Source organism: Chiloscyllium plagiosum, unplaced genomic scaffold (assembly GCF_037043375.1).
Source record: "Chiloscyllium plagiosum isolate Xiang-an unplaced genomic scaffold, Cpla_swu_hap1 HiC_scaffold_14, whole genome shotgun sequence".
NCBI lineage: Eukaryota > Metazoa > Chordata > Chondrichthyes > Orectolobiformes > Hemiscylliidae > Chiloscyllium > Chiloscyllium plagiosum.
This window is the reverse complement of record NW_028270152.1, coordinates 1,802,750-1,814,774: the sequence shown is the minus strand read 5'-3', so window position 1 is coordinate 1,814,774 and position 12,025 is coordinate 1,802,750. Positions and strand designations below refer to the sequence as shown.

Here is a 12,025-nt window from a genome sequence, read left to right as displayed (position 1 = left end):
ACTCAACGGTATGAGTACCCAAAGAACAAAGACAGAGCTAAGCTTCACTGTGTAAATGGTGAGTGGATCTTGTAGAATCTGTTGTAAAGTTTTTGATGGATGGCATATGTAACAAAATGGTTTGCTTCTGATTCAACAGGTTTTATGGAGCTGAGATAATCTGCGGATTGCAATTCCTGCACTCAAAGGGGATTATTTATCGGTGAGTGTGAGGATCATTCTGAGAGTTACAGGATACTGCACACTGTCACCTTACAGTTGGACAGAGACAGTGGGACCTCTTTTGGGGTAATTGCAAGTTGGTTGAGAGTGGAGGAAATGGGTCTTGTGGACCAAGTGAGCTCAGAGGTCGTGAGGGGAAACTCTATTCCCTTCAGTATAGAAACAGGCCCTTCGGCCCAACAAGTTCACACCAACCCTTCGAAGAGTAACCCACCCAGACCCATTCCTCTACCCTATATTTACCCCTGACTAACGCACCTATCACTATGGGCAATTTAGCATGGCCAATTCATCTGGCCTATGCATCTTTGTGATATTAAAGTGAATAAAGATGGCACCATCTATGATCAACAATGGAAAAAGATTAGATCCAAGTGAGATGGGAGACTGAAGGGGCTAGCTGCCACCGCATGGGCTGTGGAAGCTCCGAGCAAGAGGAGAAATCACGCTAAGTACAGTGAACTCAGAACAGGAATGAGCTGGAAGTTGATGTTTGTAAAGTTACAGAAACAGAGGGAAGCAGTGAAGATGTTTTGGTGAGAGTCTCGGTTTGTGGTTTGGCCAATTGAGTATAAGGACTTTAAAGGACAGGTGAGAGGGTTGCACCAAGAATGAAATGCTCAACTGAGGAGACAGGGCAACAGACACAGATGTTAGCATTGCCCAACAAAGCAGCTGCTTCTGCTCATTCACTACAGAAACCCTCACCCATGCCCTTCAGAATCTCAGAATTGTTATAACGCAGGCGGAATCATTTGGCCCATTCTGTCTGTGCCAGCTCTGAGCATATTGATTTGGTGCCCATCCCCTGATATTTCATTTGACCCTGTACATAATTCATTGATCTCTATTTATCATTTATGTATGTCACCCTCAAAGTCTCAGTTAAACCTGCCTCCAGCACATTTCCAGGCAGTGCCTTCCTAACCGTAACGACTCGATGTGTGAAAAAGGATTTTCTCATATCACATTTGTTTCTTCTGCCAAATTCAGTTTCAGGAGCTGAGAAGTAAGTGAAACACAGGATCCTGAGGGCAGTAATCCTGAGAAATACTACCTGCATGATGAGCTTCACCATTTAGGCAAATGCAGATCAGAGAGGTAAACTCATGGCCTGAGGAGAGATTTAGATTTTTGGAAACATTTGGATCATTTTTGGGAAAAGAAGAAGCTAGGCTTCTCCTGAGCAGAAAAGGAACTAATGTCATTGCTGAGAGAATAACCAGTTTAGTGGGAATGGATTTAAACTTGTACATCAGAGGATGTGGTTAGACTAATGGGCCTAGTTCTAGAAGTACCAAAGGGCAAAAGAGAGAAGATGGAGAACAGGGAAAAGGAAGTGAGGGAAGGCTGGTGTGATAAGTGAACAAAGAAAGCATAGCCTTCCAATTGGCAAGAAAGTGAAAGGCGGGGTTAAATTGTGCACATGCAAATGCATGGAATAGAATGAATAAAATTGGTGAATTTGAAGCTGAACTTGCTCGAGAGAGAGACATGACATAGCATTGACACAAAAGTGTCTCAAGCCAGAACAGGACAGGATATTTAACATGGCGAAAGTCACGACTGCAGATGCTGGAGATTAGACACGAGAGTGTTGTGCTGGAAAAGCACAGCAGGTTCGGCAAGCCCTTCATGATGGATGTTTAACATGCCAGGTTATAAGGCTTTTAGCAGAAATGGAATGGGTAAAAAGGGAAGAAGTGCAGTAATCTTGGTCAGAGATAATACCTTTAGCCTGAACCCGATGTAGTTCCTGAATTAAAATCTATATAGTTGGAGGAGAGATACAGGAAGGGAGTGGTGACCTTGTTGGATATTTATTATAGAGGGGAAGAAAGTAGAAGAGCGTTTGTGGGTAGATTACAGAAATCTGCAGGACAAGTAGAGTTGTGATGGTTAATGAATTCAATTACTCAGGATAGATTGGGAAAAAGGTAGTGTGTGGGCCAAGGAAGGAGAGAAATTCTGCAATGTGTCCATGTATACTGGAACAGTATATTTCCAGTCCTACCAGGGAGGGAGCTGTGCTGGATCTGGTTCTAAGAAAGGAGTCAGGTGATGGCCTAGTAGTTTTATCACTGGACTGTCAATCCAGAGAGCCAGGAGATGTTCTGGGGGGTGGGTTCGAATCCTGCTTTGGCAAATGGAAGAATTTGAATTCAATAAACCGCATATACACAAGATAGAACAGTACAGCACAGGAACAGACCCTTCAGCCCACCACATCTGTGCCAGCCATGATGCCATTCTAAACTAAGCCACGTCTGCACATGGTCCATATACGGCCACTACAGCGGACAGCTGAAACTGACAACCGGAAGCGGCAGGGACAGGCCACTATAAATGCCGGAGGAAACACCACAGAAGCGCTTCACAGGAGGCTCCCAAGCACTGAGGATGTCACCTAGACAGGGGACGAAACGTTTGTAACAAAAACTTCCAGCTCGGCGAACAGAACCACAGCAACGAGCACCCGAGCTACAAATCTTCTCACAAACTTTGAACATATTTCTCTATTCCCTGTCTGTTTGTATGTCTTCTAAATGCCTGTGTTTTAAAGCTAAAACCTGCCTGTCGCATCTCCTTTCAAACTTCCCCTCTCACATTAAACTTATGCCCCCTATTATCTGACATTGCCACCCTGGAGAAAAGACTCTGACTATCCACTCTATCCATGCCCTTCATAATTTTATTAAATTCTACCTGGTCACCCCCTCAGCCTCTGATACCCTAGCAAAAACAATCCGTTTGTCCAACCTCTCCTTTTGACTAATCTGGAATTAAGAGCCAGTTACCAGGTCGAATCCAAGGATGAAAAGGCTGCCATATGAAGAACTTGGGCTGGTACTCACTGGAATTCAGAAGAGTGAGAGAGGATCTGACTGAGGTATATAAAATGCTAAAAGGAATTGATAAGGTAGTTGTTGAACAGATGTTCCCTCTTGTGAGAGAGTCTCTCATGAGGGCATAGAGTGAGTGGAGGTAGGCTCAGAACTGAGATGGGGAGAAATCCTCTGAGGATTGTGAATCTGTGGAACTCACTACCCCAGACTGCAGTGGAGGCAGTGTGTGGTGCTGGAAAAGCACAGCACCTCAGGCAGCATCCAAGGAGCAGGAAAATCGACATTTCAGGCAAAAAACCCTCATTCCTGATTAAGGGCTTTTGCCCATAATGTCGATTTTCCTGCTCCTCTGATGCTGCCTGGCTTGCTATGCTTTTCTAGCACCACACCCTCGACTCTAATTTCCAGCATCTGCAGTCCTCACTTTCGTCTTCGTGCAGTGGACGTAGAATCAATCACCCGATTCAAGAAAGTAGTAGATATGTTTCTGATGAAAAACTGAATTACCTACTCCCGCTCATAATTCCTACGTTCCAAGAGTCTAATGGTGACTACGAATCCATTGTAGATGGGAAAACCCATCTGGTTCACTAATGTCCTTTAAGGAGGAAAGCCTACATCCTTAGCTAGTTTGGCTTATGTGACTTCAGACCCGCAGCAATGTGGATGATTCCCAGCTGTCCTCTGGGCAATTAGGGTTGGGCAATAATTGCTGTCCTGGCCAGTGGCTCCCTCATTCCATGAATTAATTTTTTAAAAAGGCCAAGTGCAGAACATCAGAAAGGAGGAGCACTTGGAAATTAGCACTAAAAATCAATCCAGGATTAAGATAACAGTCTGGAAAAGGGCAGATTTTAGGGATCTAAAAGTTGATTGTTTTATCCACCAAAATGCATTACCGATGAATTTGGATACAAGGAGGGGGAGAAGAAGAAATGTAGTGGTATCACACGGCAGCAATTCACCAAAGGCCCTCTGACAGCACCTTCCAAACCCTTGTCCTATCTAGAAGGACAAGGGCAGCAGATACATGGGATACTGCAAGTTCCCCTCCAAGCCACTCACCAGCCTGACTTGGAAATATATCGCTGTGTCTTTACTGTCGCTAGGTTAAAATCCTGGAGCTCCCCCCTATAACACCCCTATTCCCTTCCTAAACCTTGTGTCATAAACTCAACAAAAAAAAGCAGCTCTCCACTACTTGTCCCAGAATAACTGAAGAGTGGCTGGTACCTGGCCTTGGTGCAGAGTTACAGACACTTGGAGAAAGTGAGTACTGCAGATGCTGGAGATCAGAGTGTGGTGCTGGAAAAGCACAGCCGGTCAGGCAGCATCTGAGGAGCCAAAGCTCAGAAATGAGGGGTGGCCCAAGAGGGCTGAGAGATAAATGGGGGTGGTGTGGGGCTGTGGGTAAGGTAGTTAGGAATGCAATAGATAGATGAAGATGGGGGAGGGAGGAAGGAAATGTGGAATCTGGTGAAATCCACATTGGTCCTGCGTGGTTGGAGGGTCCCATGGTGGAAGGCGTTCTTCCTCCAGGCATCAGGTGGTTAGGGTTTGGTGATGGAGGAGGCCAAGGGCTTGCATGTCCTTGGTGGAAGGGGAGTTGGTGTTCGGCCACAGGGCAATGGGGTTGGTTGGTGCGGGTGTCCCAGAGATGGTATCTGAAGTGTTCTGCAAGTTGGCGTCCTGTCTCCCTGATGTAGAGGAGACCACATCAAGAGCAACAGACACATTAGATGATCTGTGTTGAAGTACAGGTAAATCTGTCAGATGTGGAACGATCCTTGTGGTGCCTTGGACGGAGGTATGGGGGGACGTGTGGGGCAAGGTGCTGAAGTTGGAGGATGGTTTGGTGGGAGGCATGGACCTAACAAGGAGGCAATGGTCTCTCTGGAACGCAAATAGGGGTGGGGAGGGAAATGCATCCCTGGTGGTGGGGTCTGTTTGTAGGTGACAGAAATGGTAGAGGACGATGTGATGTATCTGGAAGTCGGTGGGATAGAAGATGAGGACCAGGAAGGTTCTGTCCTTATTGCAATTGGAGAGGGGTGTTGTTCAAGGGCAGATATGCAGGAAGTGGAGGAGATGTGCCGGAGGGGATTGTTGACTGTGTGGGAGGGGAAATTTGCAGTCTTTGGAGAAGCAGCCATCTGGAATGTTCTGTGGTGGAGTTGGTCTGCCTGGGAGCAGATGCAGCAGAGGTGGAGGAATTGCGGATAAGGGATAGCACTTTCACAGGAGGCAGGGTAGGAGAAAAATTGGCCTCCCAGAATTTCGCCCCCTGTCCACTCCCCGCACCTTGTTACTCCAACCTCCCTGCACCTGGATGTAAACCTATCAGCTGCATTTAAGAGAGAGAACCTGTCCATGATTGGAGGAGCAAGGCCTTATCATTTCCTTCTATTCTGTTGATAGGTTGACGTTTTCCTGTTTCTGTTGGTGTTAGTTTGGACAACTCTGACCTCAGTCAGCAATCTTTCTCTGGGTGAAGCTTGCTCTGTACACACCCACAGTGCTGGGCTGTCCTAGATATTTCCTTCCACACTGTTTGAACAAAAAAGCAATTGGAATACAATTCACAGTGGGTTCCAGTGCCTTGTGTAGCAACACCTTCCACAGTTTCCTTGGTTTAAAGCAGTCCTTTTCCAACTTTGGTCCACACTCCAAATACAGAGTAAACTAAAGAAATGTGATCTTTACAATCTAATCCTGTCAGAACGTCAAAACTTAATTTTCATGACTGTTTAAAATATTGCGTTTAGGTTATATGTTTGCTCACTGAGCTAGAAGATTTGTTCTCAGATGTTTCATCACCATGCTTGGTAACATAACCAGTAAAGCGCTAGTGTTCTATCTGCTTGCTATTTATGTGTCTTGGTCTGTTGTGGTGGGTGATATCATTTCCGGTTCTTTTTCTGAGAGTTTGGTAAATGGAGTCCAAATCAACATATTTGTTAATGGAGTTCTGGTTTGAATGCCAGGTCTCTCGCAATTCCAGTGCATGTCTTTGTTTAGCATGTCCCAGGAAGGATGTATTGTCCCTGTCAAACTGGTGTCCCTCTTCATCTGTGTGTATGGATACCAGTGATCGTTGATCAGGTCATTTAGCGAGTTAGCTAGTTTCCTGCCTGTCTGTCCGATGTAATGTTTGTTGCAGTCCTTGCAGCGTCTTTTGTCTATGACGTTCGTTCTGCTGCTTATTGGTGCAGGGTCCTTTTTTAAATTCATCAAGAGCTGTTTTAGTGTGTTGGTAGGTTTGTGGGTTACTATAATGCCAAGGAGCCAAAGTAGTCTGGTCGTCATCTCCAAGATGTCTTTAATATATGGTAGTGTCTCTGGGCTTGTTGTGTCGTCGTCTTTAGGTTTGTTGTGTAAGAATCGATGGATTGTGCTTATTGGGTACCTGTTCTTGAATACATTTGTCTAGGTAATCTTCACAAATTTTCACAAAAATCACAAAGTATTGTTTTTCAATTCTTAGTGTCTAGGTTAGTAATCTCTCATTTTCCATAAATTATTGTTATAATTTAAAAACTACAAAATAACTTCCCAGTTTAACTCTCTTGGTCTTTTGTTGCAGGGATCTCAAACTGGACAATGTGATGTTAGACAAGGATGGACATATCAAAATCGCTGACTTTGGGATGTGCAAGGAGAATGTGTTTGGAGAGAACAGAGCTACCACTTTCTGTGGAACGCCAGATTATATTGCACCAGAGGTCAGTGCTTTCACCATGCTGGGAATCAGTCCAGCAGCTCTCTGCTTCATTCCTGGGGATGACCTGAGAGAGCAGGAGGAACGTTGTTGCTCTTGGGATCTGTCCTGCTGTTACTTGTGACAATTGTCCTGTGTCTTGTGTTTTCTGACTTGCTCTAGTGTTTGCTCCCTCATGTACCTTGTGCTGGGCTCTATGGGCCCAGGCTGCCTTCCTCCCTAGCTCCACATCCCAATCTCTCCCTGCTTCAATCTCTCAGAATCTTGATCCCTCTCTTTGATGTTTCCTTTGCTGCTAGATCTTACTGGGCCAGAAATATACTTTCTCGGTTGATTGGTGGTCATTTGGGGTGCTTCTATATGAGATGCTGATTGGTCAGTCACCGTTCCATGGTGATGATGAGGATGAGCTGTTTGAGTCAATCCGGGTGGACACTCCTCACTATCCTCGTTGGATCACAAGGGAATCCAAGGACATCCTGGAAAAGGTACGTAACTGCCTTTATGGCAGGAGCATTCAGTCGTTTCTCTGAAGAACAGTTAATTGAAGAATTGATGATGTCATCCTGCTCTGGTCAAGTCCAATTGAGTTGAAAACCAGAGAGGTAATGTTGCAGCTGTACAAGGTGCTGGTGAGGCCACACCTGGAATACTGTGTGCAGTTTTGGTCTCCTTACTTGAGAGAGGATGTATTGACACGAGAGGGGGTGCAGAGGAGGTTCACTAGGTTGATTCCGGAGTTGAGGGGGTTGACTTATGAGTAGACTGGGATTATATTCATTGGAATTGAGAAGAATGAGGGAGGACCTTTTTTATAGAAACATGTAAAATTATGAAGGGAATAGATAAGATAGAAGTCGAGAGGATCTTTTCACTGGCAGGCAAAACTAGGACAAGAGGGCATAGCCTCAAAATTAGAGGGAGCAGGTTTAGGACTGAATTGAGAAGGAACTTCAACCAGAGGATTGTAAATCTATGGAATTCCTTGCCCAGAGAAGTAGTTGACGCTACTTCAGTAACATTTTTAAAGCTAAGATTGATACTTTTTTGAACAATAAAGGAATTAAGGATTACAGTGAGAGGGTAGGTAAGTGGAGCTGAGGTCATAAGATTAGCCATGATCTTATTGAATGGCAGAGCAGGTTCGAAGGGCCAGATGGCCTACTCCTGCTCCTGGTTCTGATCCATTCTGAATCATTCAGTCTGGAGACTGTGTGTGTGTGTGTGTGTGTGTACTGTTCCATTTGTGATGTTATGATACCTTATATCTGGAGCATTGAAAAACTGACTATTCATTGCAATCTTTGCTTAACTCCTCCTTGAGATTACTTGGTATCTAAAATCAGTGAGAAATTAGACAGGTATAAACCCAGCAATCAGTTCAATCCCTGGGAACGGGCTGTTGTCTTGCCATGATTAAAGTGGTGCTGGAAAGGCACAGCATGTCAGGCAGCGTCCGAGGTGCAGGAATATAGACGTTTCAGACAGGAGCCCTTCATCAGGAATGAAAGGGCTCCTGCCTGAAACGTCGATTTTCCTGCTGTTTGGAAGCTATCTGACCTGCTGTGCCTTTCCAACACCGCTCTAATCTTGACTCCAATCTCCAGCATCTGCAGTCTTCACTTTTGCCTGTTGTCTGTATGGCTCAACACCAATGGTTTTAAATGTGTTGGCTTTTTTAAAAAAAAAATCCCTGCACCATATCTCCCTGATCTCCAGCTTTCCAGCCCTCCAAAATCTCTGTTTTTAATTGCAGCCTCTCCAGCAGCTCCATGTCTTGAGCTGCCTGGGATTCCCAACCAAAACTTATTTTTGACTCAATTCAGGTTATGGTGTCTTGCACATCTGTGTGGGGCTTTATAGGTACGTGAACCAGCACCTCCTGGCCCAGAGATAGAGACACTACCACTGAACCATTCAAGATCCTTGGGACTTTGTATTATGTTTTTTTATTTGCTAAAGGTCTGGAAGTAGATTATTGCAGTTTGTTGCTACAGATATCACATACACTTTGTTTCTTATTTCAGCTCTTTGAAAGAGATCCAACAAAGAGACTTGGCATTGCAGGAAACATCAAACTACATAACTTTTTCAAAACAGTGAACTGGACAGCATTGGAGAAAAGGGCAATTGATCCTCCATTCAAACCCAAAGTGGTGAGATTCCCCTCCTGCCTCACCCTCTTGAAGCCAAACAATTCATCACTGTGCCTGTCTTTCACTCGTGACGTCCCTCCTCCTCTTCTCCGCCCCACCCCACCCCACCCCACCCCACCTCTGTTTCTCCCTCTCACTCTCTTGTTAAATCTGTGTGGGTAGAGTTGAGGAACCACAAAGGGAAAAAAGACAATGATGAATGTTATGTACGGGCCTCCTAGCAGTAACCAGGATGTGGCAAAGAAAATAAATCAGGAGATAGAATAGGCATGTAAGAAAGGCGCTATTACAATTATCACGGGAACTTCAATATGCAAGTGGACTGGGAAAATTCGGCTGGCAGCAAATCCTAAGGAAAGGAATTCATGGAATGTCTGAGTTTTGTTTTTGTTTAGAGCAACATGTGGTAGGTTCCACCAGGGAACAAACCATTCTAGATTTGGTGATGTGTAATGAGGCAGACTTGATTAGGGAGCTGAAGGCGAAGGAACCTCTAGAAGGCAGTGACCATTATATGATAGAATTCATCTTGCAGTTCGAGAGGAAGATGATTAAATCATATGTAACGGTATTACAATTGAGGAATTGACAAAGACCTGAGGGAAGAACTGGCCAGGGTTGATTCATTGAGGAGGTAACGAATAAGTTAGACAAAGAGAGAGTGGACATGACTTATTTGGATTTCCAGAAGGCCTTTGACAAGGTGCTGCACAGGACACTGCTACAGAAGGTAAAAGCCCTTGGAGTTAGGGACAAGATAACTGGCATGGAGAAGGATTGGCTGACTGGCAGAACTCAGCAGGTGGGCATAAAAGGGTCTTTTTCAGGATGGCAGTGACTAGTGGAGTTCTGAAGGGGTCAGTGTTGGGACTACAACTATTCATGCTATACGTTAATAATCTGGATGAAGGAATTCAGGGCATTGTTGCTAAGTTTGCAGATGAGACAAAGATAGGTGGATGGACAGGTAATGTTGAGGAAGAGGGGAGTCAGCAGAAGGACTTGAACAGGCTAGGAGAATGGGCAAAGAAACAGCAGATGGAATTCAAGTTATTCATTTTGATAGGAAGAAGAGGTGTAAGACTAATTTCTAAAGGGGGAAAGACTTCAGAATTCTGAAGCACAATGGGACATAAGATTCCTAGTTTAGTATTCTCTGAAGGTTAACATGCAGATTCAATTGGCAGTTTGAAGACAAATGCAACATAAGCATTTATTTCAAGAGGGCTGGTATACAAGAGCAGGAATGTTCTGAAGCTGTATAAGGCTCTGGTCAGACCACATTTAGAATGTTGTGAGCAGTTTTTTAGATTAGATTAGATTACTTAGTGTGGAAACAGGCCCTTCGGCCCAACAAGTCCACACCGAAGCGCAACCCACCCATACCCCTACATTTACCCCTTTAACCTAACACTACGGGCAATTTAGCATGGCCAATTCAGCTGACCTGTACATCTTTGGACTGTGGGAGGAAACCGGAGCACCCGGAGGAAACCCACGCAGACGCGGGGAGAATGTGCAAACTCCACACAGTCAGTCGCCTGAGTCGGGAATTGAACCCGGGTCTCTGGCGCTGTGAGACAGCAGTGCTAACCACTGTGCTACCGTGCCGCCCACTGCCCTCCCCTTCCCTCCCCCTGGGGTCCACTGGGGTCTGTATCTAAGGAAGGATGTGCTGGTATTAAAGAGGGTCCAGAGAAGTTTAACAAGAATGATCCTGGGGTATGAAGGGCCCAAAATATGGGGAGTGGTTAAGGGCTCTGGGTTTGTACTCGATGTAGTTTAGAAGGATGGGTGGGGGGAATCGTGATAAAATGTACAGAATTTTGAGACTTCTGAATAGATTGAATGTGGAGATGATGTTTTCACTTTAGAGAGACGAGGACCTAGGGCAAATCCTCAGAGTGAAGGGATGACCCTTTAAGAAACTGTGATGAGGAGGAATTTCTTCAGCCAGAGGGTAGGGTAATCTGTGGAACTCATTGACCTCCACATGCCCTCTGTAGCAAATCATTCAGTTTGTGATTGTAAGGGGGATCAAGGTTATGTGGAGGAGGCAGCAGAATGGGGTTAAGAAAAAGACCTGCCATGATTTAAATGTCAGAGCAGAACGCAGTGGGTTGATTTGGCCTAACTCTGCTTCTACATCTTATGGCCTGCTACACCTCGTTTTTTTTTTATTTGACTCCATCTTCCCTCCCCCACTGCCCTTTTCACTCCCCTTTTTTCCCCCCCCATCTCCCTTCACCCCCCCTCCCCTCTATCCACGTCCCTCATCACCCCTTCCTCCCTCATCCCCCTCCCCCCCCATCTCCCCCCCCCATCTCCCCCCCCCCATCTCCCCCCCTCCCTCTCCCCCCCCCGTTCCTCTCTCCCCCCCCCTCCCTCTCCCCCCCCGCCCACTTCGCCCCCCCCTCCCTCTTCCCCCCCCTCCCTCTTCCCCCCCCCCCCATCTCCCCCCCCCCTCTTTCCCCCCCCCCCCCCATCTCCTCTCCCCCCCCCATTCTCCCCCTCCCTCGTTCCCCCCCCCCCCCCATCTCCCCCTCCCTCTTCCCCCCTCCCCCCCCCCCATCTCTTCCCCCCCCCCCATCTCCCCTCTTACCCCCCGCCCCCCCATCCTCCCCTCCCTCTTTCCCCCCCCCCCCCCCCCCATCTCCCCCTCCGCCTCTTCCCCCCCCCCCCGTCGCCTCTTCCCCCCCCCCCCCCTCTTCCCCCCCTCCATCTCCTCTTCCCCCCCCCACCCCATCTCCCCCTCTCCTCTTCCTCCCCCCCCCCGCCCATCTCCCCCTCCCTCTTCCCCCCCGCCCCCCCATCTCTTCCCCCCCCCCCATCTCCCTCTTCCCCCCCCCCCCATCTCCTCCCCTCCCTCTTCCCCCCCCCCATCTCCTCTTCCCCCCCCCCCCATCTCCCCCTCCCTCTTCCCCCCCCCCCCCATCTCCCCCTCCCTCTTCCCCCCCGCCCCCCCCATCTCTTCCCCCCCCATCTCCCTCTTCCGCCCCCCCCCATCTCCCCCTCCCTCTTCCCCCCCCACCCCATCTCCTCTTCCCCCCCCCCCACCCCATCTCCTCTTCCCCCCCCCCCCC

At 47.2% G+C, this 12,025-nt stretch overlaps 1 protein-coding gene across 1 annotated transcript in view; it reads left to right on the top strand.

Annotated features, from left to right (window-relative positions):
• LOC122561369 (protein kinase C delta type-like) overlaps window positions 1-12,025 on the top strand; it is a 112,788-nt gene that overhangs the window by 94,166 nt on the left and 6,597 nt on the right. Inside the window, exons 14-17 of the mRNA XM_043713126.2 lie at window positions 140-202; window positions 6,652-6,790; window positions 7,086-7,274; window positions 8,814-8,942. Coding sequence (XP_043569061.1) covers window positions 140-202; window positions 6,652-6,790; window positions 7,086-7,274; window positions 8,814-8,942 — 520 coding nt within the window. The remainder of the gene's footprint in view (window positions 1-139; window positions 203-6,651; window positions 6,791-7,085; window positions 7,275-8,813; window positions 8,943-12,025) is intronic.